This window comes from Lepidochelys kempii, chromosome 5 (genome assembly GCF_965140265.1).
Source record: "Lepidochelys kempii isolate rLepKem1 chromosome 5, rLepKem1.hap2, whole genome shotgun sequence".
In the NCBI taxonomy this organism is placed as follows: Eukaryota; Metazoa; Chordata; order Testudines; family Cheloniidae; genus Lepidochelys; species Lepidochelys kempii.
The window spans coordinates 18935955-18961656 of NC_133260.1; the positions used below are offsets into that span (position 1 = coordinate 18935955).

Below are 25702 nucleotides of genomic sequence, written 5' to 3' on the forward strand. Positions count from 1 at the left end.
TTTGGATTTTCTGCATACTGTTAACTCTGCACTTCCCAGAACCACATGAGCTTTACTGAATAGAAGAAAAAGCTAGAATCAGTGCCTTTAAAGACCCAGGGAAATTGCAGACAAGCTGAAGCCACACCAGCTTGTGCTTTAGAAGTCAGATTTAAACAAAAAGAATGGCATCTCCAGGTTCTTGGGATCTATGTGACCATTCCAAAGAGATGAAGTGCATTGGAGAAAACAAGAACACTGCTTTTAAGTTAACAACAGCCCTAGAATTATTGTCTAAAATCAGCACTAAATAGGGAAGGGGTGGGGGGAAAGAGTTTTTTAAACCATTTCAAACCCAAGTCTCCAAAAACAATAAAAAAATGTCACCGATCTTTATAGAAACCTCTTCTGCACAGAACACCAACATTTTGCTTGGTAATTTTGTTCAGTGTGTCCTCTTACCAAGAAGTGATGCTGTAAAAGATGAGAATGGAATCTGTTCAAAAGTAACCAGGATGTCCAATATAGCAGGTGTTGTTTAGCTTTAGATCTCATTCCATCTTCTTAATTTATTAAACCCTCTCTTAGAAGGCAAAGACCTCACCCAATTGAGTACTGAAAGTCATCTATAATGGGAATCTTTAGGAGGAAAGATTACTCTTTCACATAAAGATCAAGGGACTAGTTGTAGAAGACCTCAGTCACTAAATTTGCGGGAGGTAAGGGAGCAGACAACCAGGGAAGGGTTTTGAATCAGTCATCAAGGTATGAACTGGCAGAGATCCATTTCTCTAGAATGAAGGTGCTACAACTGCTACCATTTGGTGAATATTAGTGGTGCAGCAGCCGCACTGAAAGGAAAAGTCTGGCACTGGAAGTGTAGTAGCTCAAGGGAAACCCAAAGAATATATGGTGATAAGAGGCTGTAGACCCATGCAGTTATGTATCTGTTAGATCTGGATGTGATACACTTACATGGCCCCTGCTGAACTTCGTGGGACCAACAGTGAGGCAAGTCGAGACCTTCAAATCTTGCTGAAAGACCTCTATAACAAGATGATCCAATATGGCTCCAAATCTCTTCTTTTCTGGCTCACCTGAAGAGGAAGAAACACTACACAGGATGTAGGATCCAAATTCTTTAGATAGATTCTTTAAGAAAACAAAGCCCAATCATGTGTGATAGGTCAAAACTATTTCTTACAAGATCTGCACACAGGAACCTTGAGGGAGCAATGCTGATAGAAGCAGTCTTGATTTCATAGGAAATGAATGTTAAAAGCATGTTTGCCCCAGAACTTAACTCTGTTCTATAATAAGAAAGGGGCCATGAGAGTGTACCGAATACATACATAAGTGCTATAGTATTTTCTTCTTAAAACAGCCAATGTTATAAGGCATCTTAATTTGATGGTAGCAACCTTATAGGGACTTGATAAATAAGATTACATTGATCCTTCAGGTACTGTTTTTAAATCTCACTCATATATACACAGCACTAATAATTAGCTAACAGGGAGTTCCTTGTGATAGTTCTTGCATTTGTTCATTTCTTTTCAAATGAAGATCCCTTTGGTGTGAAGAGATGATCAAACATCAGTAAAAGAAAGGGATCTAAATGAAATCCTGTACAAAACAGAATTTATAATAATATATTCTACTATTTTCTAAAAATGAGCATTCATCAAAAGTCTGCTTAAAGGGGATTTAATGAATTTAAGAGACACAAAACAGCATTTTTTAATGTTTTATGTAAAGCCTTCTTCCAGTAAAATGCCTTTTACAAAGGTAAGGAGTACTTGTGGCACCTTAGAGACTAACAAATTTATTTGAGCATAAGCTTTCGTGAGTTACAGCTCACTTGTATGTTCTATCCCCTCCCCTTTATAAAACAGCAAACTTTTTAGGAACAAATGCTGTAAAGAGGGCAATACAATGAAGTTTGATGCTTCATGTCAAAATACAGGGATTGTTTTTAAAAAGTGTTATAACTCAGTGAAATTCTCTAATTGTAGAACTATGAAGGAAGGTATGGATTAAAGAGTTAACCTCCTACACACTCATTTTAACATGCATGGAATCAAGCCTTTTCAGCTACTTCTCCACTACACTTTTTTTTTTAATAAAAAGAAGAGACACTTAATAGAATCACATTAAGGACATAATCTCCCCTGGAATGAAATTATTCTGTCTTAAATTTAAACTAGAGCCAATTAGATCTCAGGTCACAATACCACTTTCTGAATGGTAACAACAGGGAACTGATGACCTTCTTACCTGGCGTGGCTGTTCAGTCACTCGTTGTGGATCTGATCTCACTTTATTGCTAGGATGGTTGGTAACTTTGGTTACTGGCTGTTTGAAAATGGATGCTGTTTGTCTGATTGGCAGTGTCGTATTTAAGTCTGGTTTACCCTGTTTAAAAAAAAAAAAAAGGATTAGCAAGGACTGTATAACAGATTGCTGTTGGATTAACCCATTTTTACTGACTTGTGAAAGAATTTGTTGTTACTGCACTAATGAGTTCTTGGATAGCTAACCTTTCAACCAACTCACTTATTTTAAAAGAAAAAAGTGAGGTTTAGAAGTTTCACAGCTACTTCTATCTCGTGGAAAAATAAAGCCGCATGAGAGCCCACCTTTCCTTATTGGAAAATATACGTTATTTATTTAAATGACTTGTTGCTAAAGTGAGCTATTGTCAGAAAGCTAATGACAAATTCAGCCTTCCAAACCTGTTTGAAAACATAATCAAAGCAAGTAATTTAAGGTTCTAATAAACAAAAGTGTTATTCAGAAATTCACAGATCTTAAGATCAAAATGGACCAATATGATCTAAATGAACCGCCTACATAAAAATAGATCACAGTATTTCCTGTATCAAGGATCTTCATAACTTTAATTGAGTTAGAGCATCTCTTTCAGAAACATTTTAAATCTTAGACTAAATGACACTAAGTGACAAAGAAACCCCCACAACCCTAATAAACTGTTCTAATAGTTAATTACCCTCACTTCTGTGAAAATAGCTTGTCTCTATATCAATACCTTCTATAATTTTTTAAATTTTATATTTTGAATGCGTTTCATCTTGGTGTGCTGTATTTTAGGTTTTAGAAGATACGCTGTTTGACCTATAATCTAGTTCCAAACTAGAATAGTTACTGTAAAATCTTGTTTCCAAGAAGAATGAAAAAATTTCCCTATTTTTAGATCAGCTCAGGAGAAAATGGAGATAAAAATGTATCATAAGCCTGAATTTATTTTTATTTTACTGAAAAATGAATGTTTGCACGATTGGCTTTGTTGTGCTCAGGTATTTGCATTAGGTATTTTATAAGGGGATGATATTTTATTTCTCATATACCAGTGACAATATTTTTAGGATACATGATCCAGATAAGAGTATGCAAGTTTTCTCAGAAGTAGTCTTATGCTTGATATTTTGGCAGTCGTGTCACAGGTTGAAAAAAACTTCTGAGACACAGAAAATACCAAATATTTTAAGAATTGCTGGCTAACACACCCCACATACTTAAGAACTTCGGAAAGTCTTTTCGTCCATGATAACAGAGTAATTTCGGATTTTCAAAGCTTTTTATTTCAGAAATTTTAGATATGCATTATATTAATACAAAAATTCATGTATTGACAAACCTGAGCAATATGTAATCCTTTACAGCACAAAAATGCGGTAGCCTACATTACGTTTACAGACAATTTTTTTTAACCAACCAAAATTGTCAGGTTTAGAACATAAAAAAATGTATTAAGTGATAATCACTATAAACACAAAACAAAATTCTTGCTACACAAGACTATACAATTAAAATGAAAGTTGGAGTGTTGTTTTATGCAACAATCTAACAGCAAGGGGAAATTTGGAATATTACATTTCTGCTTAAACTAACATTTTATTGCAAATATCTGTATATCACCTATATCACCATACAAATATTCATTGACACATGCTTAGGATGCATTAAAACTCATTTGCGCGTACATCTTCATACTTTCCAATCACATACAGTAACATTGCGGGGTTAGCACTCGTTCAAGATTGGAGAAACTGCGTTCAGCATCAACTGAATTGCACTGGATTGCCAAAACAACATGAGCAATCTGGCTAAGTCTTGGCAAACATTTGTCCATGCTTTTCCAAAAACTGGAGAGAGCAGTGTCATTGATACTAGGAAGTTAATTTACAGTGTTCAAGTAAACTGCTCGCTCACCCTCAGATACAGAACTCAGCAGTGGTATACTCTCTTCATAGTCACTGAAGTTGCAGGAGAGTACACAAACTTGCTTGGGATCAAGAATTCTCACATCACGAAAAAAATGTATATGCTGGCTGTTTGTATTTAAGTATCCCTGCAATTTCTCTGCAGAGCTCTGAAAAACGTAACACTTGAGATTGTACAGTGCATTCTGTCCTCTGTACTGAAGTATTGCTGGCAGATCAGATGCAACGTTGTACACTTCTGTTGGTAATGTCGACCGTGATTCAAACTTAAGTAGCATCTGAACTAGTGGAGTTGCTTCTGCTTCAATAAAAATTAAATTTGCCACAAGCAATTCTCTCTGCGATTAAACACTTAGCTCCTCTAAAACGGCAGTCATATTCTCCCCTTTGATTTCCCAAGCAACGAACCCACATGTAGTACTCCACGTGATGTACAGTGGAGTACTCCACATGATGGCAGTGATAGTCTATGGCTTTAAACAAAGTAGTCCATCTTGTTACAACTATTCCAGAGGTAATGTTGGACTTTCAACTCCATAGTCAATAAGATAGTCTCTGAAATGAACACATCTGAGTAGGGGTTTTCAGAACAGCTTTTTTATTAGAGCACACAGATGGTCCACTTCTGTATACAAATGGCACCAGCACTCACCTAGTAAAGCTGTCTTGTGTGCCCACCAGGCACATGAATGCAGTTGGTTAAAATGCCATTTAAACAGTTTTTGAATGACTTTCACATGTTCTTTGCATTATCTGTCACATAAGCCACTACATTTGAAAAGTCAATTTCATGGTGTACAAGGGACTTTATAACAGCTTGTGCACTGTAGTTTAACATGTTCTAACTCTATCGTTTTTACGAGCTTGGCAGCAGCTGGGAAATCTTCTGAAACCTGCATCAGCTCTATTAGAATATTTGCAACACACTGATGCAGGCTGTCTGTATATTTATCCACAATTATAGCTGCTTGCTGATCCTTCAGTTCAGCAATCAGTTGTTGCTTGTTTTGTTCAAAGATGTGGGGAAGATGGACTCATCTCAGTGTACTTGTTTGCTGGATACAGGCCCCATTTCATGTGTGCTTATTTAGGAATTCTCTCATTTTGGGATTGTCTAGTTTTTCTAGTGGGATGTTTGCACTGCAACAGGCCTTCACCCATTCTTGTACTATATCTTTTCCCTGTAATTCTAATTTTCGTTTTGTCATACAAGCACACCAATAATCATGAGCTGTGCCTTTGCTACTGTCACTTCACCACTCTTTGCCCTTTGTTTTTTGTTTTTCCGTTGCTACAACATGACATGGACCTTTAATGTGGTTGACTAAGTAGTCCTTTTTAACATGGTCAAGAACTTTGCTTCAAATTGTACAAAATAACATCCCTCCATCCATATGGAACATATACTTGCCGAATTCTTTAACACTAGCCTCATGTTTAACCATTTAGACATTGGTAGAAAACGACTCAAATGCCTGAAGCAGAAGGTAGAAAATCGTAAGGACTCGGTGATTTCAGAAATGGAAGGTAATTTCATGAAAAAAAAACGTAGCAATATTGCCAGTTTCCAGAAAACACTGGCCCTACTAAGAACATCCCAGCCTTTTTCAGGGTGTACCAGTGAGAGCGTGGCTGGGTGCACATATATCTGTGCAGACACCTAATAAAGCCACACAGGACAGGCGCTCGAAAAAATGAAGTTCCCCAGGATTAAACAGCCCGAAATATTTTCCCGTAAAGTACGTTCTGTGTTTTAAAAAGTCTTGAGATACTTTATATTGTCATCTGTAATTTTTGACAAATAATTGTTAAACTTGTACTTATCAAGAATATTCTTTTTAAGATTGTATTATAATATCTGTGCTGGAAGGAAGGAAAAGGGTACCCCATCATGTATGTTAAGGAAAAGTTAGCACACGTTAAGGAAAAGTTAGCACATGTGACTCCATTTTGGTTTGGGGCCCACCATTGTCTAAAAGCAAGCACATCGTGCACCAGGAGGAGTGTTCCTTAGATACTGCATTCCTGTGAAAATCCTCCTCCTTGTCTCCAGCCTGCCTTGACTCCCAGTATCTGTTCTTTGTCAGTCCCTAAACTCCTTATCTCCTGGCCTTTGATGTGAGGCCTCCCATCCTGATAATAAAAGTTACTGATGCATCGCTTTAGGACCATGCTGTGTAATTAACATACTGGTTTAGCACGAGAAATGCACCAAGCAGGGATAGGTGGTAGATAAGAAAAGGGTTTCTTTATTGGCTAAGGTTTTCGGTGCACGAGGGCAACATGCTTTGCCAAGAGGTATATAACCTTTGTATAATCTGTATTCGGGGTCCCCTCCTGGCTAGCAGGGGGGCACCACACTCGAGCGTAATAAACTTGGTGTTTTTTGGGAACTCGGCAGTTGTGGACTTTGTTTATGTGCCTCAGCCTAGATTCAAACTGTGCGTGACCTACCAGGTATAATTCGCAGCATCTGTGTGCGTGTCCTACCAGGTGTAATTTGCAGCATTTGTGTGTGTGTCCTATCAGGTGTAATTCACAGCATTTGTGTGCGTGTCCTATCAGGTATAATTCGTAACATGTAAGAAGGAAGCTTTATAATTGGCTCGGAGGTTGTAGATCAGATATAAGTGAATAACTGCTTTCAATATAAGTATATACATACCTAACCAGATGAGAATTATAGATATAACTGATTTGGTGAAGTTCTTTTGTTTGGTTATAAATCCCAACTAAAGCCACATTCTTAGACCCCTTAGAATTTATAAGGGGATTATTTTTGTACTCATCTGATACTTTACTTCCAATATTAAGATTCACTTGTCTGATTTGATAGTTTCATAGTGTTCTATTTTTGTTTAATATTCAGGTTAATTCTGGTGATAGGTTTTCTTGATTAAACTTTAGTTTTAGAGTTTTAATAAAATTTATAAAATAGAAACTGATAATGAGTTACAATTCCTGAGTCATATTTCCTTCAGTAAGGAACATGGGTCCAGAACCTTTCAAGGCCTGGGATGGATACCAGCCACTCTACCTAAAGGCCTGACCAGCACCCCTAACAAATCTATAGATCTTATGCTACAAAATTTTCTTATTTTTAGTCTGAATGTGTCTCTTTGAGCTTCTAAGTCGAACAGCTTAACTCAAACAGCTTCTATTTTGAGAAATCTTCTCCCTATGTAGAAGGGATATTTACAGACTCTGATCTCCTTGTGTGTATTAGTGCCATGTGTTATAATAATGAATCCTCTAAACATTGCTGCCAATGACATGTCAGACCCATAGAGCTTTACTGGATTCCTTTTAAAAACATTCACGAGTGTGTCACTTATTGCTCACATCCTATTGAGCAACTAGTTTTCAAACTGTAGAACTAGATCTCATATTGCTTGTTCACTTTCACAAGGCCAGAGCTACAGTAATCTGGCAGGTTTGGATGTCCATGCACTGCATATATGGGCATCCTGTGTTTACAAATAGGAGGTCATTACCCTTCTCCCCCCCGCGCTCCCCATGCTCTCACTCAGGAATAGAGTGGTCTCCTCTTGGAGGAGGATTAAGTTACAGCAAAATAATTACTCCTGAACAACAGCACCCACACAGGGGTTAACATTTTTATGTGCACCGACTTCACACCTTTAGTTGATATGCCTCAACTTTGTTTAGTGTTTTGGTGCAGACATGCCCTAAGAAATAGCCCAATGAATGGTAACAAATTAACACATGGTAACTTGTAAATCTCATTTTGAAGATGTTTCCAAAAGGGAAGGGTTGGGAATTTTCAGGGTGGACTGAGGGCATTAGTTTGCTTTTGCTGAAGTCCGAAATATTGTTGTGCATTTGTTAATATAGTAAAGCAGCTTTGGACAATGAGGGTCACAAAAATGCAACAATGTTCTTACATTATGCACCTCTGATTTTCTAGCAGATAAAGAAAACAGACGTTTTGAGATTGTCCTGCATCCAATAAGAGTAACTTGTGTTAGGCTAATGAATATAAATGTTTCCGTCAAAAATAGGGCAATTTATTTCTTTTAAAAATACTGTGTTGTAACTAATTTTTTCACTAATGACACAGATCTAATGGAGTCAATGGAGTTAAGATAATGGATGAACTTGGCCCCATCGTTTCTAAGTGTATTATATTCCACAAGCACTTTCAACATAGACATGAACACCAGTCTTTCACAGCTTTTCTGAGACAATGTCAAGTCTTTTGGCATTATCTCCAGAGACTTTTAAATCCAAACAAACTTTGGAATTTCAGAACTTTTACATTATAAACAACCAGGGACACTTAAAAACAAACAAACAAACAAATAAATAAAAGGCATTTTGAATTGTACGTTCAAGACATTTTGTGCATGCAACTTGAGTTCCTTTTAAGGGAAAGAAAAAAAGTGTTCCCCTCAAATTATTCAACGAAATGAAATATACTGTGTAAGTACTGTGTAATCTTTCATCTCATTCTAGTTCCAATTTTTATTTTAAAGGTATGTTTCTTTAGATATCTTTCTATAGTCATACAAGAGAGGATAAACAAACCAAGCTGTGATACTTTAGCACACTACTAAGAGGCAAATAACAAGCTATTGTATTTTGTGTATGTGATAATACGTATAGAATCCACGCATACACTTAAAAGCAGTGAATGGGAAGCTTTTCCTGGGGAATGTAAGATTCTGGAGTTGTTAAGATTTCATTTTTTAAAAAACTGTTAAGCCTTATAATTGCAGAGAAATGCGAAACAAGTATTAATGATGGGGGAGCATAAGATTTACCAGACACCTAACTAGCCTGAAGTCAGCCAGGGTTGGTCTGGGCTTCAAATTTCTGTGGTGCCATGGCCCTGGAAAGTTCCCAGGCTCTTCCATATCAACCACTTTCTAGTTTAGTCTGACAGCTAGCAGGTGTCTTTCAAACTGTACAAGCAAAGAGTGAATCAATGTAAAAGTATTCTGTAACCATGCCCTTACCCTCTTCCTGGCCTGCTTTTAGCGTCCTTATTATCCTCACTTTTAATGTCATATCTGTACTTTCCATTGACTTCCGTGGGCTATTGAGGAAGTCCCTAACGTTTCCCACTAATTTCAGTGGGCTCTGAGTCAGTCCCCTAAACAGTTAGCAGGGAACTCAGCTATACTTGTTTTGATGCAGCTCCCCGCATACTTCTGGATGTTCAGAAAATCATAATTAATTATAATTATACAGTACAGTGTTTGGTTGATTTTCAGAGTACAAACTGAGAATTTTTAATGAAACCATAAACTAGCATTCATCCATGGTTCATTTCATGGTGTTGGATTATGCTCCAATAGTTACATCCTAGCGGTGAATGAAGTAGCACCTCTGTATTTCACATAGTTTAAATTTGTATAAATTTGGAATCCTTCACAGTAAAGGACACAATGTAAAATGTAATGAAATGTCTATAAAAGGTCTAATAAACATCACTTCATTTAAGACACAAAGTAAGTTATGGTATTCAGTTACCAACATACTTGTTATAAAAAGCTCAATATTCTTAATCAGAATGGGTTTAAAGGCCAAAGACTTCTCTGCCAGGTTCTGCTGCTGCTTGATTAACATCCTTTAAAAGCAGCTCTCCCCAAATAAAGTCCCTTTGCCCTTGAAGGAACTAACGTATTACGTCATCTGTCAGGCCTGTCAATGCATCCTTGTGCCACATCTATGCTCCATCCAGCTGTATTCTTCCTTACATAATATTTCTATGCTAGCAGAAATGTTTTCCAGAAGGCCGTCCACTATGCTCCTTCTGGAAAAGATACTTCATACTGAGTATGATTTAGAAAGTTCCCACAATATTATTTCCAAGCCTTTCCAACCAGATGATCCTTAGGTCACTCATTACATAAATGTTTGGTTAGACAGTAGTCTAATATACTTTTCTTTCAAAATAAAGCAAACCACCAATTTGGAAGGGTCATGGAAGGCATTTTTACAGCCTAACAGTAGCACCAAATAACTGCATTTATTAGTTCTTATTCAAAACTACTCTGAATCTTATCTTCAGTTCTCTCTTCAGGAACCTCTCAAACCAGCAAAATAGTTTTAAATACTTAAAATGTCCAAATTAAAGGCATTACAAATTATTTGAAAAGATTACTGTAAGATTGAAGCAAAACTCCTCCTTCCCTCCCCCACCCCAACAAAGCCCATCAATCAAAAGGGTTTTATTGCTAATTCTGTAAGTGCACTGATACCTAATCAGGATGCCTTGCAGTTTGTGTAGAAGACCAGATGACAGATTGTAAGTGACCCATAAATGTTAACAGCACAAAGAAGACGATAACTTATTTGCAATATCTATATGCTGGTTTCAAGCTAAAGATATCATAAAACTTAACTAATATGTTCAATTAATGATTGCAGAGGCAAAAAAAATTTTTTTAAACAGGATTTTTCAATTACCATCTGTATATAAAACATAGAACAAAAAAGCGGCCATACTGAGTCAGACCAAAGGTCCATCTAGCCCAATATCCTGTCTTCCAACAGTGGCCAATGCCAGGTGACCCAGAGGGAATGAACAGAACAGGCAATTATCAAGTGATCCATCCCGTTGCCCATTTCCAGCTTCTGGTAAACTGAGGCTAGGGACACGATCCCTGCCCATCCTGGCTAATAGCCATTGATGGCTATATATTTAACTGTCTCAATATGGTTGAGAAAGACAGCTTAGCTGCAGTTTTATACTTCGTCCTTTGCAAAAAATATGAAACAGAGGCAAATGATTTAGAAACCACTCATGGTAAACTGTTTGTACAAGACTAACAACTAGCACAGTATGTGTGAATAAGTTTATGCACAAACATGACAAGGTAAATCTGTTAGAGGTATTGAAAAGAATTCAGCTGCAAGATTTACTAGAAGATGAACACCACATATCACTCTGCTCTAACAACTGTGTGTTAGAACTCACAAATAGCAAACTTCAAGATTAAATTTGAAGTCCTTTTTACTACCTACTGAAGAAATAATCTAGTAGCCCACAAAGTACAGATTTTAAATAGCATGGGATATTAAAAAGGATAGATTCTGCTCTCACTTACACTGCTGTAAACCCAGGATAGTTTCTGTGATTTCAAAAGCATTACTTGCAATTTTGCACTAGTGTAAAAATCAGAATGTGGCCCAGACTTTTATACATAAAATTCTGCAAAACTCACTGAATTAGTGTCCTGGTACTGCTCCTCTATTACATGCTCTTTCAAAAAAGAGCATGTCTGTGAGGGGGGTGTGGTTTTTTTTAAACGCATACATTAAATATAAAAGATCAGCATGAACTGTGTGGTCCATGCCTTCTGTCATCTGCCATTAATTTAATCTTGTGGATCCATGTCCTGGAAACCAGATATAGCTTATTATGCATTTCCATGCACTGTTTAAATATATAATTGCCAATTTAAATGAAAACATTGAAAATTATTTTAAAAACCCAGCTGTTTTGGAAAGAACTTTTGGAAAGAATCCTTACAGTATAAGCATCCTTACTGCATCTGTCACTATGGTATCTAGGTGTCAGCAGTCATGGCTTTATTCGTAATTTTCCTAACATACTGCATCTATTATCTTTGCCTGTGTGTGCTATAGGGCCCCCCCCCCGCCCTTTTTTCCCCTCTAACCACTATCAGAAGAGGAATATATTTTCCTATTAATGAAAAAGCCTGATGCCGTCTCGTTTCACAGACCCCATCTTTTAAAAAATTGCTTCTTTTGGATGCATAATTTTAAAAGACACCAACGTTTGTATAAATATTATGTAACTGCCTCAAAAGACAAGCTTCCTGGCACATATGAAAAAATATGAAACATTTTAGCTCAGAACAGGAAGATGAACACAACAAGGGTAAAAGCTGGACAAGTGAACAGGATAATCTCTTGACATCAACTAACTTAACAGGCCTAATTTAGAAATGTGCTTTAACCCTTACTGGTCATCAGATGAACACTACTGAAATTTGTTCTCAATCACACACATGGGCCAACTCTTGAATTATTGTTTAAATTTGATGTTCCAGGTTTAGCCTCACCTTGATTGTTCCTTGTAGTAGCAGAATATTGCTGCTACTCAAAAAAATCTATATCTCCATGACAACTAAAAAGATAAATATACAGACACACACACCCCGGAGCAGCAGGCTGCTTTATGCAGAAAAGTTGCTAAATGCTCTAGGGGTAAGGGCAATTTTAGGATCTCAAGTAGCATAGATACACTTAAACATAGTGTATTTACTAACAAACCTTATTTTGATTGAGAGAATCATTCCTTAGTCTTTGTTTGTTCTTCTGTAATTTACTGGGCATCATCTTTCCCGTTCTGAAGTCAAAACTGCTGAGATCAACAGTGTTTCCCAGGTATCTTGCCAACTGAGGCTTGCTTCTGAACTTCTTACCACTTGGACTAAAAAGAAGAAAACACTTTAGTATATTTTGTTGTGCGAAATGATACAGCTTTGACTTCTTAGAACAGGTTTCATACCTTTTTAATTGATACTTTAAGAAGCTTCCATATCTTTATTCCATGAAGCATGTTCATTATCGTGTATTTATGCATTTATTAGGCAACTGAGCCAAGATATCATTGCTCACCTAAAATCCAGTCCCATCCTTTGCTCAGGATTCTAACCTATGTTTCAGGATGATGGACACAAGTATGCACTACTGGCCTGGAAGGTAGCTTCAAATGGAAATTCAAAACTAAATGATTGCTTCAGCTACTCTAGTTAAGTATAAAAAGCCCACAATGAGAGATTAGATTCTGCCCAACTGCAGGAAGTCACTTGCTCTGTACAAGATGTAGGGCAGTAGACTAGGGCTTCAACTGACCATCCATTAAACCCAATCATTAATGCACCAACCATCTCAAATCATTAATGCCAATAGACTGACACAAATGTATAAAAACAGGATATGATACAGCATGGCACCATATACATAATTCACTCACTAATGCTGGTATCAGAGGGTGAAGGCACATGAGCCAGCAAATAGAGCTGGAAACAGAGGAGTCTGAGTGGGAATTTGGGGCTGGGACTGTGCGTATGTGTGCTTTCTTTTTTCTTTTTTCTCCTTGACAGAAGCTTAGGAGGAAAGGCTAGGACAGCTACAGAGGCAGCAGTAGTAGTGACCAAAGGAATGGAAGAGTCAGTGAAGATGACTGGATGTGGAAGCTGCAGTGCACATTATCCTGGAGTGGGTATCTGAAAAGTGCTTCATTTGTATGAAGTGCTGCCTGAAGAGCTGATAGAAGAAAAGATCTGAGGTTTGGAGACACAGGTAGAAACCATGGCTGAGTTTCAAAAGGGATTTAAGCAGATGATGGAGGGAAGCAAGAGGAGGCTGAAGAGAAAACTCAAGACTCACAGATGCAAGCTGGACTGGAAAACTGTGAGGGTAGATTGCTGCATGAAGAAAGTGGCCAAAGGAAGCATGTGACTTCAAGAACCAGGCAGAGAAAAAGACTGGTTAGTGAAGGAGAAATAGAACTCAGAAACAGGTTTGCTGAGATGGAAAATGAAGAAGGGGCAGAGCAGGCAGTAATAGAAGACAAGAGTGCAAGGAGAAGAAGAGAAGAGCGGCTAGTCTTACAAGAAGAGGGAAAGAATCAATGGAGATACCCAGAGTTTAGAGCCCCAAGAGGATCGAGGATGACTCTCGGAAGATTGCAAGTGAAAACAAAAGACAAGAGGACTTGCAACCAGAAAGAACAGTAGAGGGAAGGCCAGAGAATCACACCCACACCAGGAAGAGGGAGGTCTACATGACTGGGAACTCCCTACTCAGAAAAATGGAGAGGTCTGTCTCCAGAGTTGATCACAGAACAGAAGGGTGTACTGTCTGCCGGGAGCTAAGATAAGAGATGTGTCCCTTAACGCTCCATCCTGGTCTGTCTCTCACAATGCTTTGCTAGTGACAAGCAGCAATCCCCTCCAGGCGCTGTTATCACTTGGCACAACCACATATGGAGCCCCATACCCAACTATATTGCATGAATGCTCCCAGAGCCACTCATGAATCACACAGAGAAAGGCACCAGCCAAATTCTCCCAGCCTTATACCTCAGGAATATACTGTCTTGCACTATTCAAGAACCTTTCTTGAGCAATGCAAGTTTATTAATTGGTTCACCACTTCATCAATGGAAAGTGGATAGACACCAGCCTTTGTAAATACAGATATCTCTTTCAAAGCTATTTGCTCAGCTCCTCCCCAATAATCTAATGACCTGCCAAGCAATAGTACAATTTAAAATTTCACAGTACAATAAAATTCAGTTAATATACAGGGTAGCTAGTCTATTTGACCCCCAAGACTCAAGATGCAAATTACAAAATTATTAAGGTTGCCCAACACCTCCCATTTTAAGACCCTGTTTTCAGTTGCTTATAACTATGCCAAACATTAAACATTTTGGGCTGAAATTTTTGACACTGGGTGTCTGCGTCAAGCTGAACTGCTTTAGAAGATTTCAGCCAATATAGTTCAGCCATTTCTGAGAACAAAGCTAGTGTTTTGGCCACACTAATAAATTCTGGCAATCTGAACAGTTCTAGTATCCCCATCCTCTCCTGCAGGGACTTGTAACCTGGTCTTTGTGCCAGTGTTGTCCCTATGAAAATCTGTCCAACTTTCACCAAGTTATAAGCCTTTGACAAAAAATTGTTTAAAAATTGCAGTTCACATTCAGTAGAGACTTTTTAGGAGTTTAATAGTTACAGTCTCCAAAGATTTCATGTGACTTGGTCATGCTCAAAGCTCTAACAGTTCCTTTTGCATCTGCCGTCCCCAGAGGGACAACTGACCATTCTCCATCCCCTCACAGCTACTTCTGTCAGGACTACACGTGCCATCCACAATTTTTGAATATTTATTTGACCACAAGAATTTGCCTAAGTATTATGTAGTCCTGCTGCACAGGCCAATTTGAATCAAGAGCAACCTGAAGTCTAACTGTTCAGGCTGGAAAAAGATGAAGTCTCCTTGGTGACATTTCTCCCTCAATGGACAGAGTGCAGACAGCAAAAGGAAGACTGGATGTTAAAGCTCAATAATGTGACAAAAACTCAGAGGCCACTTGAACCTAATATTATGCATCTCTAGAGGGGTAGCAGAAGTGCTGATAGAAACTTTTGGTCAGGTAACATAGGTAAATAAATCTTAATGCCCGCTGCTGCTAAGTTAAGAAAGATTGACCAATCCACCAGAATCAAAATATAATTTCTTAAATACAGCTTTAAGGAAAATCCCAGTGACAATTATCTATTGTTTGCTTAGCATTAACAATGTGTATTACTGTATATTATATAACTTTTTTCAGAACAGAAAGGTCTTTAAGAAAACACAATATACTAGAAATCCAGATGTTAAGATACAGGTTTGTTGTTGTTTTTTAAAATAAGAGGTGGCTTTATGGGCTTCAAAAGAGAAGTAGAGAGTTTTAGAATAGATATGAAGAATGAGATGATGGTGTTGGCTTGATAAAATGGAAAAAGGAAGTCATTCAATGAATTGGGAACAGTGTGGAAAAGAGATAACAGACGAGAGCAGAGGAAAGAAGTTCACAGGTGATGGAAGTTGGTATTTTTAGCCAAACAGATGGGGTAGGAGACAAATTCCAAATATTTAGCCCCTCATTCTACAATTTGTTCCATGCAGGTGGATCTCAGCACCTGTGTGGAGCCCCAGTGACTTGAATGGGGTTCCCTGAGAATACAGGGGTCAGTACCATTTGCAAGACTGGGGACTTACCTAATAGTAAACAAGCTAAGAGTAATTACACAAGCAAATCTGTTGAAGAGATATGCAAAGCTGTTGAACTATCTATCCTTTGGAAGAGCACAGAATCCTGCTAATCCAAATGTTGTTGGAACACCTAAGTATTTGCTTTACTATCAAACCACAAAACAAACATCCAGAAGTAGTGTCAAAGCAATGTCCATCTGCCTATGTGTCAAAGCAATGCCGTCCAGCTTTTGTAGTTGCATTTAAAAGGAATCTATTAAAGAGGTTGTTAATCTCAAAGTGCTACTTTCAAAACAATAGCAGCGTAAGTAAAGCCACCAGTTGGTCTTGATTTGTTTACAGTTTCTTTTCAGGAAAGAAGAGCTACTTTACAATTTTAGTGGACAACATCAAACTGTTCAGTTTTTAAAGTAACTTCTTAATATGTAGAAATATTTAAGGCCCGGTCTACACTAGGAGGGTTTTGCTGTCTAAATATTTTGGCAAAATCCTCCTAGTGTGGATTCAGTGCCTCAAACCATAAAGTTTACTGTATAAGCACAGTTATAAAGATAAAACTGCATCCATATGATGGTTAATATAGCTATGCTGGGTTGAAAAATTAAAAAAAAGTCATATCCCAAACTGACAACAATATTTAGTGCAGATCAGGTGCAGAGTAATTTTTATTACTGTGTTTGGATTTCAGAAGAGGCACATTATAAGTAAAATATACATGCACGCACACACACACACTGTGGGGAGCCACGTGTCCAACAATAATGAACTTCCCCCGGAATTTTTCTTTCAACAAGCTTTTATTTAAGAAAGAAAGATCTCCTACCACAAATTTGTAGAATTCAAAGGCAGTCTATGATTATCTGTTACAAAGCTATTCAAGAAGAGATCTGTTTCTTTTGAGGTACTGATGCAATTATCCATCCCATTCACCACCCCAACATGATGTAAACTTACAATCTGCTTTATGGTATTGGCAGTATAACCACAAACTGAATTCATGTATTCTTTTAACTGTCAAATGCCATTTGCACTTTTTAGCACTGTAGAGTGAATAAAAACATGTCTAATGACCATGAGGCTGTTAGTTTGTTTCAATAGAGCAAGACAATCTTTTGTTTTATTTCAAATATTTCTTATTTTTAAATAAAATCTCAAACATTTAATAACTGTAATATACTTACCCATGTTGCCATGGATATGTGTATATTAAAACATATACATATTATAGATAGCAACCTGAAATATGGATTTAAAAATTTTAAGTGTGGGTTTACTCTGAAAACGGCATCTCAGGTTTCCAAAATTGCTCTGATGCCATGTTGCTTGTCACAATGATTTCGGTATCAAAGAGGTTCAGTTTACGACATCAGCCTATAAACACAATTTCATCTACAAAAGAGCTGCATTTTTTATTCCAATATATCATCACTATTAAAGGATCTGCAGGCCAAACTAGGCCCTCAGTGACACCTGTGCAAGGCCCATTATTGTCAAATTATGTCAAGAGTGATACCTGTGCAAACCCATTTCTTTCAATGGTTTGCACAAACATAACTCATTGAAAATGAAAGTAGACAATTCTGCCGATAATACATGAGAGAATAGAATGTAGATCACAATTCCAGAGTTGTACTGGCTCTGTTTTGCTACAAGGAGGAAAAAACAGTACAAACTTATTTTTGTCATTAAAATAAGATCTGGCTTTGAATGCACAAAATAAATCTTGAAGAGGGGCCGGACACTACAAAGAGATGTCTCTGGGGAACTCAGGCCCTGGGGTTCACCGATCATTACAGGCAAGACAAAGTTAAGATTGGCAGAGTCTTGAGGATTTTGCTGGTGAAGCAGTCAAGACTGGTGTGGCATAGAGTTGACAGAGTCTAATTTCCAGCAAAGCTCACTCTCGCTAAAGCAGAGGGGTAACACACGAGCTTAGGGTTCTGAGCTGCCCTGAGGAAAACATCACTGAAGAACCCTAGAGTCATAGGCTGTTTAACTGTATTTGGCCCATGCTGATTTACCTTCCTGGATTTTCTTTTACTTTAAATATGGTATTACTGACATTTTCCTCACAGTTGAAACGGAATGGAATTAGACAAAGTTACATTTCCTAAACAAACCCTGCACAATGTGCTAAACGCTACTACACACTTTTTATATATTTTGTATGAGTAGTCCTCTTGACTTCCACAGGAGTACAGTTAAAAATGTTTGTAATGTAAGTGTGTGAGTGCTATACATCTCACTGTAACCATCTGCAAGATCAGGGCCGAAGATATGGAATCTACTGTGCACGATCTGTATTCTCATTACTACTTCCCTTTCCTTTTCAAATCAATGTCTGCTATATCCACGGATTAAAACAAAAATAACAATGTATTCATATACAAAGGAGCATGTCTGATGGTCCACTAAGTGAAGGCAGGCCACTTATCTTTCTTAGTCAAAAAAAAAAAATCCTGTTTCCCGCCCCATATTTTTAATATAATTATACTCTGGCATTTCACTAGTGCCATCCATCTGATTATTATAAAACACTTTACAAATATTAGATATCCAAACATCCCTATATGACTGCTATTATTAGAGATGGTGAAACTGAGGTATAGAGATGTTAAATGATTTATTGAAGGTCACATAGCAAGTGACATAAATAACTGCTCAATTTTAGTGCCCTGCCATGTATAATGAAATCATCAAATTGCAAGCCATGAGTTGCCTGGCAAATTTTTAATTTCAATTTTGTGGTGCTTTGGCAGAAGATCTGTATCAAGTGCTGATAATGCTGGAATGAGTCCTAAAATTTGAACCATTTACTCCTAATTCTTTCCCAGATAAAAAAGGCAGATTTTTTAGGTTCAAAACCAGATTATAATCCTCTTCATCTTTAATACATATTTTTTAAAACCCAGAGTTTCTTATTATGTCTTCCAGCATAAGCAAAATACTTTTTCTTATTGAGATATGGACCACAGTGCACAACTAATTAAAAATAAAGCTACATTTTCATCTGGTACAGTATTTCTTAAGCAGTATTTCCACCCCATCCATATTGTTAATGAATAGTTGGATTATAAAACTTATAAATTAAGTCAGTAGGACTAACTGGCATCTATCTCCAAGAAGGGCAGACACCGTTCCACACAAAAATGCTAGAGGGCTCTACACTGTATTATCAGCTTGTCCACATGACCAACAAATTATCAAACCATGTTATGTGAATTTGATATTAAAATTCTGTAATGCAATGCTGAACCAAAGTGGATTTCAAGATCAATAATCATATTGATTACAACTTATTGCAATCCTGTAAGAGTTCTGCTTAGCCACCATCATTTACTTAGTTGATCATGCTAACTGAAATTGCTTTTAAAACTTTTTCCTCTTTTTTCTTGCCTTTAGAAAAAACAAACAAGACCCCAGTTCTGCAGTGAGCTCAGCACAGAGCCACAATGAGGTCACTCATGGCTCACGGCAGAATCAGGGTGAAAAACTGGTAGTATGGGCCCAGATGCACCTAGGTATTTAGGCTCCTAACTTCCACTGAAATCAATGGATACCTTTGCAGAGCTTGGCCATAATGGTTATTTCAATTAAACTGCTTTGTCCTCCCCCTATTTTAATCAGGGACCTAAAATATAGAAAACTGAGCATATTAAGATCCCCAGAGTTCTAGCAAGACAGAAACAGTTACAAAGGACTGAACCGTTTAAGTAGCGTTTTTCCAAATGGTTGTTTTAGGATATATCTGTAATCACTTAGTTGTTCTGAATCAAATGTTCCTATTAAAATAATACTGTCCACAATAAATGTTTGTCTTAAGCAAAATCTGGCACTTAAATCTGTGAACAGTGACTTTACGTGTAAAGTGCATCACCAGGCCCACAATCAACAGGGAACAACTTAGAAAATAAGAATCATGTTGTGGGCCTCAAGTTTAAGCTTTCAGACAGGCTTCACAATAAGGTGGTACTGCAGCAAGAAAAAGCTGATCGTGATGCCAGATGTTATCCAATCATCTGCCACCATATTAGCATACCGTTAGTAGCACAAATCAGACAAAGGCAGTAATACAAGAACAATGGCAAATTAAACTCCTTTAGAAAGGGGTTTCCAATAAGATTTATTTAAAATGCTAATGGAAATCAATGCTTCCCCTTCCACAAGTATAGACACTTCTTTTGTCTAGTGGCAACACATGATGGGTCAAATGATCCTATGTGCAATGCTAATAGAAACTGGCTTCTAAATACACTGACAAATAAACTGCCCCGAGTAGGACAATGAAAAGGCTAAGCCCTTAGTCCTTCATTGGGCTAAGAGAAGAGAGTAAGCCCTGCCCCAAAACACTACTTTAAAGTTAGGGAGAGGCCTTCAGGTGTGACTCATTAGAGACAGCCATATATAGAAGAGCTCTGGTAAGAGGGTGGCCATAACAGAAGGGAGTTTCCTTTAACACAGAGCAGTGTGGACTTGTGTCTGACTGTATGTTCTACAGACAAAGCACCAAGACTTACTACTTTTCTCAAAAGAGAAAGGAAACAAACTGTAAGTTGTTTTTCAGTGCCTCTAATGCAGGGGTTCTCAAACTGGGGGTTGTGAGGTTATTACATGAGGGGGTCGTGAGCTGTCAGCCTCCACCCCAAACCCTGCTTTGCCTCCAGCATTTATAATGGTATTGAATATATTTAAAAGTGTTTTTAATTTATAAGGGGGGTTGCACTCAGAGGCTTCCTATGTGAAAGGAGTCACCAGTACATAAGTTTGAGAACCACTGCTCTAATGAGACCCCTACAAAGAATGAAGGTAAAAAGAAAGAGTAGGGTTTTTGTATTGTTGTTGTGATAGTAATATTGAATATAGTTACAGCTACAAAACTGTCCATCTAACACCCATATTTTCACATACTTTTAACTTACTAACAAAGTGTTTCAATTTGTTTGTCTAAAAGTGAACTCTTCAAACAGTTCAGCAACTTTAGAATTGAGAGTAAAAACAATATTTTGCTAGAACGAAAAAAACTCACTTCTGAACAGTATTTACTCTAAATTTAAAAATACTGGTTTTAAAATAAGAGATCCAAGTTTGTGACTGTTTCTCTTGGCACAGCTGTGAGCATTCCATTTAATTTCATTTTCCCAAAAGGAGGAAAAAAAAAAACAAGAGCAATTCAGCTTGCACCATTTATAAGTAACACCTATTGCTCAGGGGCTCATTTAGCATCAAAGATGTTAAGTGTTTTAGAACCTGATTCTACAATAAGCTGTCAGGGACAAATCATCACTGACTTTAATGGGAAGTTGCATGAGCACGTGGGCTCTTCCATATGGAAGTCAATGGGGATCCTGCAACTAGTCCATCCGCAAGGAGTGCACTGCAGGACTGCAACCTTAAACTGCAGCTGATAGCTTCACTTGTGTAAGGTGACTGTTGCCCCCTTACTAACATTCAGTGGGGGTGTTTTAGTTGCTAGCTCCCAGTACTAAAAAGGGGGAAGGGTTGATGGGGAATCAGGACCCTGAGACTGACAGCCCCCAGGAACAATGGGGAGAGGCCAATGCTCCAGGTCAGCCTGAATGACAGGGTGGGCAGGCTAATCAGGGAGTCAGGAGGCCAGGGAGGTCCTGTCCTCTGTATGAGCTGGAATTGCCTGGGTCAGACAGAGTGGGGCCGAGCTAAGGAGAAAGCAGGGGCCCGAGCTGAGCTGGGGAGCAGAGCTGTGCCAGACCCAGAGGGACCAGAAAAGCAGCCCAGAGAGAGCAGACCCTGTCCTGGGAGCAGAGCTGCAAGCCCAAAGCTAGAGGCACAGCCCAGAGAGAGCAGACTTGCCCTGGGAGCAGAGCTGCAGCAATCAGAGCCAGAGGGGCCAGAAAAGCAGCCCAGGAAGCTGGTCAGTGCTGGGAGCAAAGTCACAGAAGCAGCCTGCAGAGCAGACCTGTCCTGGGAGCAGAGCTGTAGCAACTAGAGGCAGATGGGGCCAAAGAAGCAGCCCAGGGAGCTGGAGGCAGAGCAGCAGCACTGAGACCGAGTGGTGGAGCTGGGGCTGGAGCAGTCCGGAGCTGGGTGTGGTGAGCAGCTGGGGAGAGCAAGGGGGACCCTGGGCAGCGGGCCCAGCACAGGGAGATGCCTCAGCAAAGAGGCTCTGCAGGCCAGGCTTGGATCGAAACCCTGACAGGGCGGGGGTGACACTGGGAAGAAGGGTCCTACCACTTAGAGCCTGAGGCCACCACCAGAGCAAGTGTACAACCCACAGCATCCCTGCAGCACAGCCAGGGCCTGAGAAGGAGGCCTGGGACTTACAAGGAGCAGACTGTGAACTGCCCTGACATTCCAGAGGCACTGTTTGTGATGTTCTGTGCCACAGAGCGGGGTGATGGGTTTCCTTTAACCTTTCCCATTTTTCCTTATTCTTTTTAAAATTAAATTGTTGATTAAATAACTTGCATTTGCTTTAAATTGTATGTAATGGTCAGTGGATCAGAGAAGTGCTCAGTGCAGAGAGTGTATCCTGGAGTGGGGACACCCTAGCCCCTGTCCTAAGTGACCACAGCAGGGTTGGGGGTCAAGCCCCCCAGGAATCCTGGGCCCAGCCTTGTTGGGGTTACAAGGACTCTGCCAGACAGGAGAGTGGAAGGGGAGCCCTCAAGGGAAGGGAGGCCACTGGGTAAAGGAAGTGGGAGCGACGACTCAGATCCTTTCGCTAGCCCACTTCACCGGGGTAGTACAGAAGCCAGGAAAGTTCCCCACAATAGCGGGACTATTCCCCCACTTACACGTACAGGCTCTACTAGCCCTTGCTTCAGAATTCAAATTTACAATATTTCTGCTTCAGAAACCAAGCTTGATTATTTCTCTAGTTAAATATCTGCACTGTTAACAGCCTGTATATGCCTGCCACACCTGTAGTAGTATAAAGTCTGAATTTGCAAATGCACGTACACAGAATTCAGATAAGAATATACATAAGAGGGTGGAGTGTAATGATATGTCCGAAGCTGGCACTAATTCAAGCCTGATCAATCCAAGCTCTTCAAATGACCAACAGGAAAAAATCACCATGGAGGGGAAGACAGGTGCTGTGACTTCAGCAGGGAGTGCTTTCTGAAGGCCAAAACAGGCAGGAGGACAGCCTGTCAACTTTCCCCAAACCAATTATCTGCAGATCAAAGACATGGCTGCGAGAAGGTGACTTCTTGAATATTTGGTTTTTTTAAACAAGTCACTTGCTTTCAGTTCTTCCCAATGACGTGTGAGAATGTGAAAGTGTCCTATTCCCGTGGATGTGTACATGTGAAGGGGGGAGGGGAAATAGGGATGGCGGGGCTGCCAGTGAATAATGGGGTGGGGGCAAATGCATGTCTGAATGGGGGTGTCCTGGCCCTATGGGGGGGGGAAGGGTGCCACGTAGGGGGTCCTGGACCCGGAAGGGGCAGAGGGGGGGTCTGTCTGACACATCGTGGCCCCAGTGGCAGCACTGCCTGGTATTATTAGTGCTGAAGCCGACACTGGGAGTTGCATCTCCTCCGTGGAGGGGGGGGGGGAGGGAATGTGGCTGGGGGCGCGACCCCCGCGTCCGCTGCCTGGCGCGGAGAGCCTGTGGGGGTGGAGAGGCCTGTCCGGGGAAGGATGTGCCGGGGGCGGGGAGCGAGGAGGGGAGCCTGCCCGGGGGAGCGGCCCGTGTCCCGGCCCCGGGTGGGGGGCGGGGGGGGAGACAGACGAGGGGGCCTGTCCCGGCGGGCCGGTCGGGAGGGGGCCGCCCAGGCGGTACCTGAAGTAGTAGACATCGCTCTTGCCGGCGCTGAGGCCCGACTTGCGGATCACCTCCTCCTTCTTCCAGCCCGGGGGCAGCGCGGGGCAGTCCATCCTCCCCCGTCTCTCCATGCACCGGGCCCGGGGCCCGACGCGGCAGCGGGGCGGGGCCTCACCGCAGCGGCGCTATGGTGCCCGGACGCGGCCGGGGCCGGGACCCCCTAGCGATGGCGACGGCCGCGCTCTCCTCGGCGTCCGGAGCCCGGGCTGCGCGCGCAGCTGCCTCCTCGCCGGGCGGCCGCTTCCGTAACTGAGCCTTGGAACCCGCTGTCATCGGCTCCCGAACGGGGTCATAGAGCGCGTTCTAGAGGGGCCAGAGCGGCCACGCCCGAGGCCCGGGCGTCGGCTGCCGGAAGGCCAGAGCAGCCATTGAGGGGCCCTGCGCGGCTGCCCGCTGCAGGGGGAGCCTGGAGCGGAGCCGGGAAAGCCTCAGGAGTTGGAGGCGGTGCTGGAACTCGGGGTGCGCCCCCGGCTTGAAGCCGTGATAACAACAGACACCAGATGGAGGGTTTCCATTCCGTCATCGGCCCAGGCGCTATAAAAAGTGTTCCAGCACCCCTGGGTGTAGGAAGCTAAATGAGTGATTACAGCAGCCAGCCGTGTCGGCACTGGAAAACGCTTCCTGGAATAGCCAGCGTGCCCAATGCTTGTGCTGCAGCGTTACCAAGTCTATCCAGATCAAAGCATGCATCCCAGAACAGCCAGAATTACGCAGTTCATAGCCCCGACTCTTAACAGGGCCATCAGTGGGTGGGGAGGCCGGAGAGGATGCTCAACAATTTGCAGCCATAGACATTGAATTCAATATTAATATACTGGGATTATATTTTGCTCATGATCATCTTAAAATCTATTTTACGTCCTCTGAAATATGAAGTGTCACAATAGAAGATGGGGTGTTGGCTGGCGGTTTATAACACTCAAAAATCCATGGTTTTTGTGCATTTTGCTAAATGAAAAATTTAAAAGTAAAGTTATGAATGAACATAAATAGCTTATTGTACATGTTTGGAACACAATTTTCCTTACAGCTTTGAGTTCACATGGAGTGTGGATAACCAAACTGCCACACGGTCAGGTGTGTATACTGGTGATGTACTGCCGGAAAAATGTGTCCCCTGATGGATCGTGTGTAACCCATAGTGCATATGCTTGCAGAGAGAAAGGGAGAAGCTGTTCATTGATTTAGTTTACTGATTTCCTCTTTCCTCCTCCACGCCTGATTTTAAACACACATACTTTGTCATTGTAACGATAACGGAGGAAGGAGGCAACATCATTAGGAAAACAAACATACTGTATTAGCTTTGTATACTGGGAACTTCTATACTACCTATTTGAAAACTATATTGTCTGTGGTAACAGTACAACAGAGTTCTGCTTGGTTACAGCATTGTTGGAAATGGACTGGGGTGGCAGTGAAGTATCCTGCCTGAAGACTTTTTTTAAAGTCTTTACTTTCAAATGAACCAGGGCATGCAAAAAAGCAAAACACATTTGCTCTGCTTATTTGTATATATCACAGTAATAAATTGTCTGTAGAAGGGATGATTTAACAGAACCCAAGAAGTGAAGTCTATCACAGTTCAGTAGAATTTTATCATGGGTCTCTTAGGAACCAAAAAAAGTTCACTACAAACCACTAAAAGTTCACTACAAATAATCACTGAATATATCCCACATATTCAGGACTCCATGGAGTTTTTTAAAGACCTTCTATGCAGATCTAATTAATCTGAGAAGTACTTAAAGCTCTATGGTGATGGAGGTGATAGAAAACCCGAAAATAGACAGAGAGCTAAAAGTATTCAGACACAAGGGGAACTCAAATGTGAAATTGTAGAAATACTAACTGTGGTATATAACCTATAATTTAATTCAGCTTCTGTGCCAGATGATGG

At 40.2% G+C, this 25702-nt stretch overlaps 1 protein-coding gene across 1 annotated transcript in view; it reads right to left on the reverse strand.

Moving 5' to 3' along the window:
* The window catches only part of MBD2 (methyl-CpG binding domain protein 2), a 47899-nt gene extending 23761 nt beyond the window's left edge, over nucleotides 1-24138 (reverse strand). The window contains exons 1-3 of the mRNA XM_073343565.1: nucleotides 23761-24138; nucleotides 12492-12651; nucleotides 2257-2394 (exon numbers count right to left, since the gene is read on the reverse strand). Coding sequence (XP_073199666.1) covers nucleotides 2257-2394; nucleotides 12492-12651; nucleotides 23761-23873 — 411 coding nt within the window. The 5' untranslated portion in view covers nucleotides 23874-24138. The remainder of the gene's footprint in view (nucleotides 1-2256; nucleotides 2395-12491; nucleotides 12652-23760) is intronic.
* Between the last annotated feature and the right edge of the window lie 1564 nt (nucleotides 24139-25702).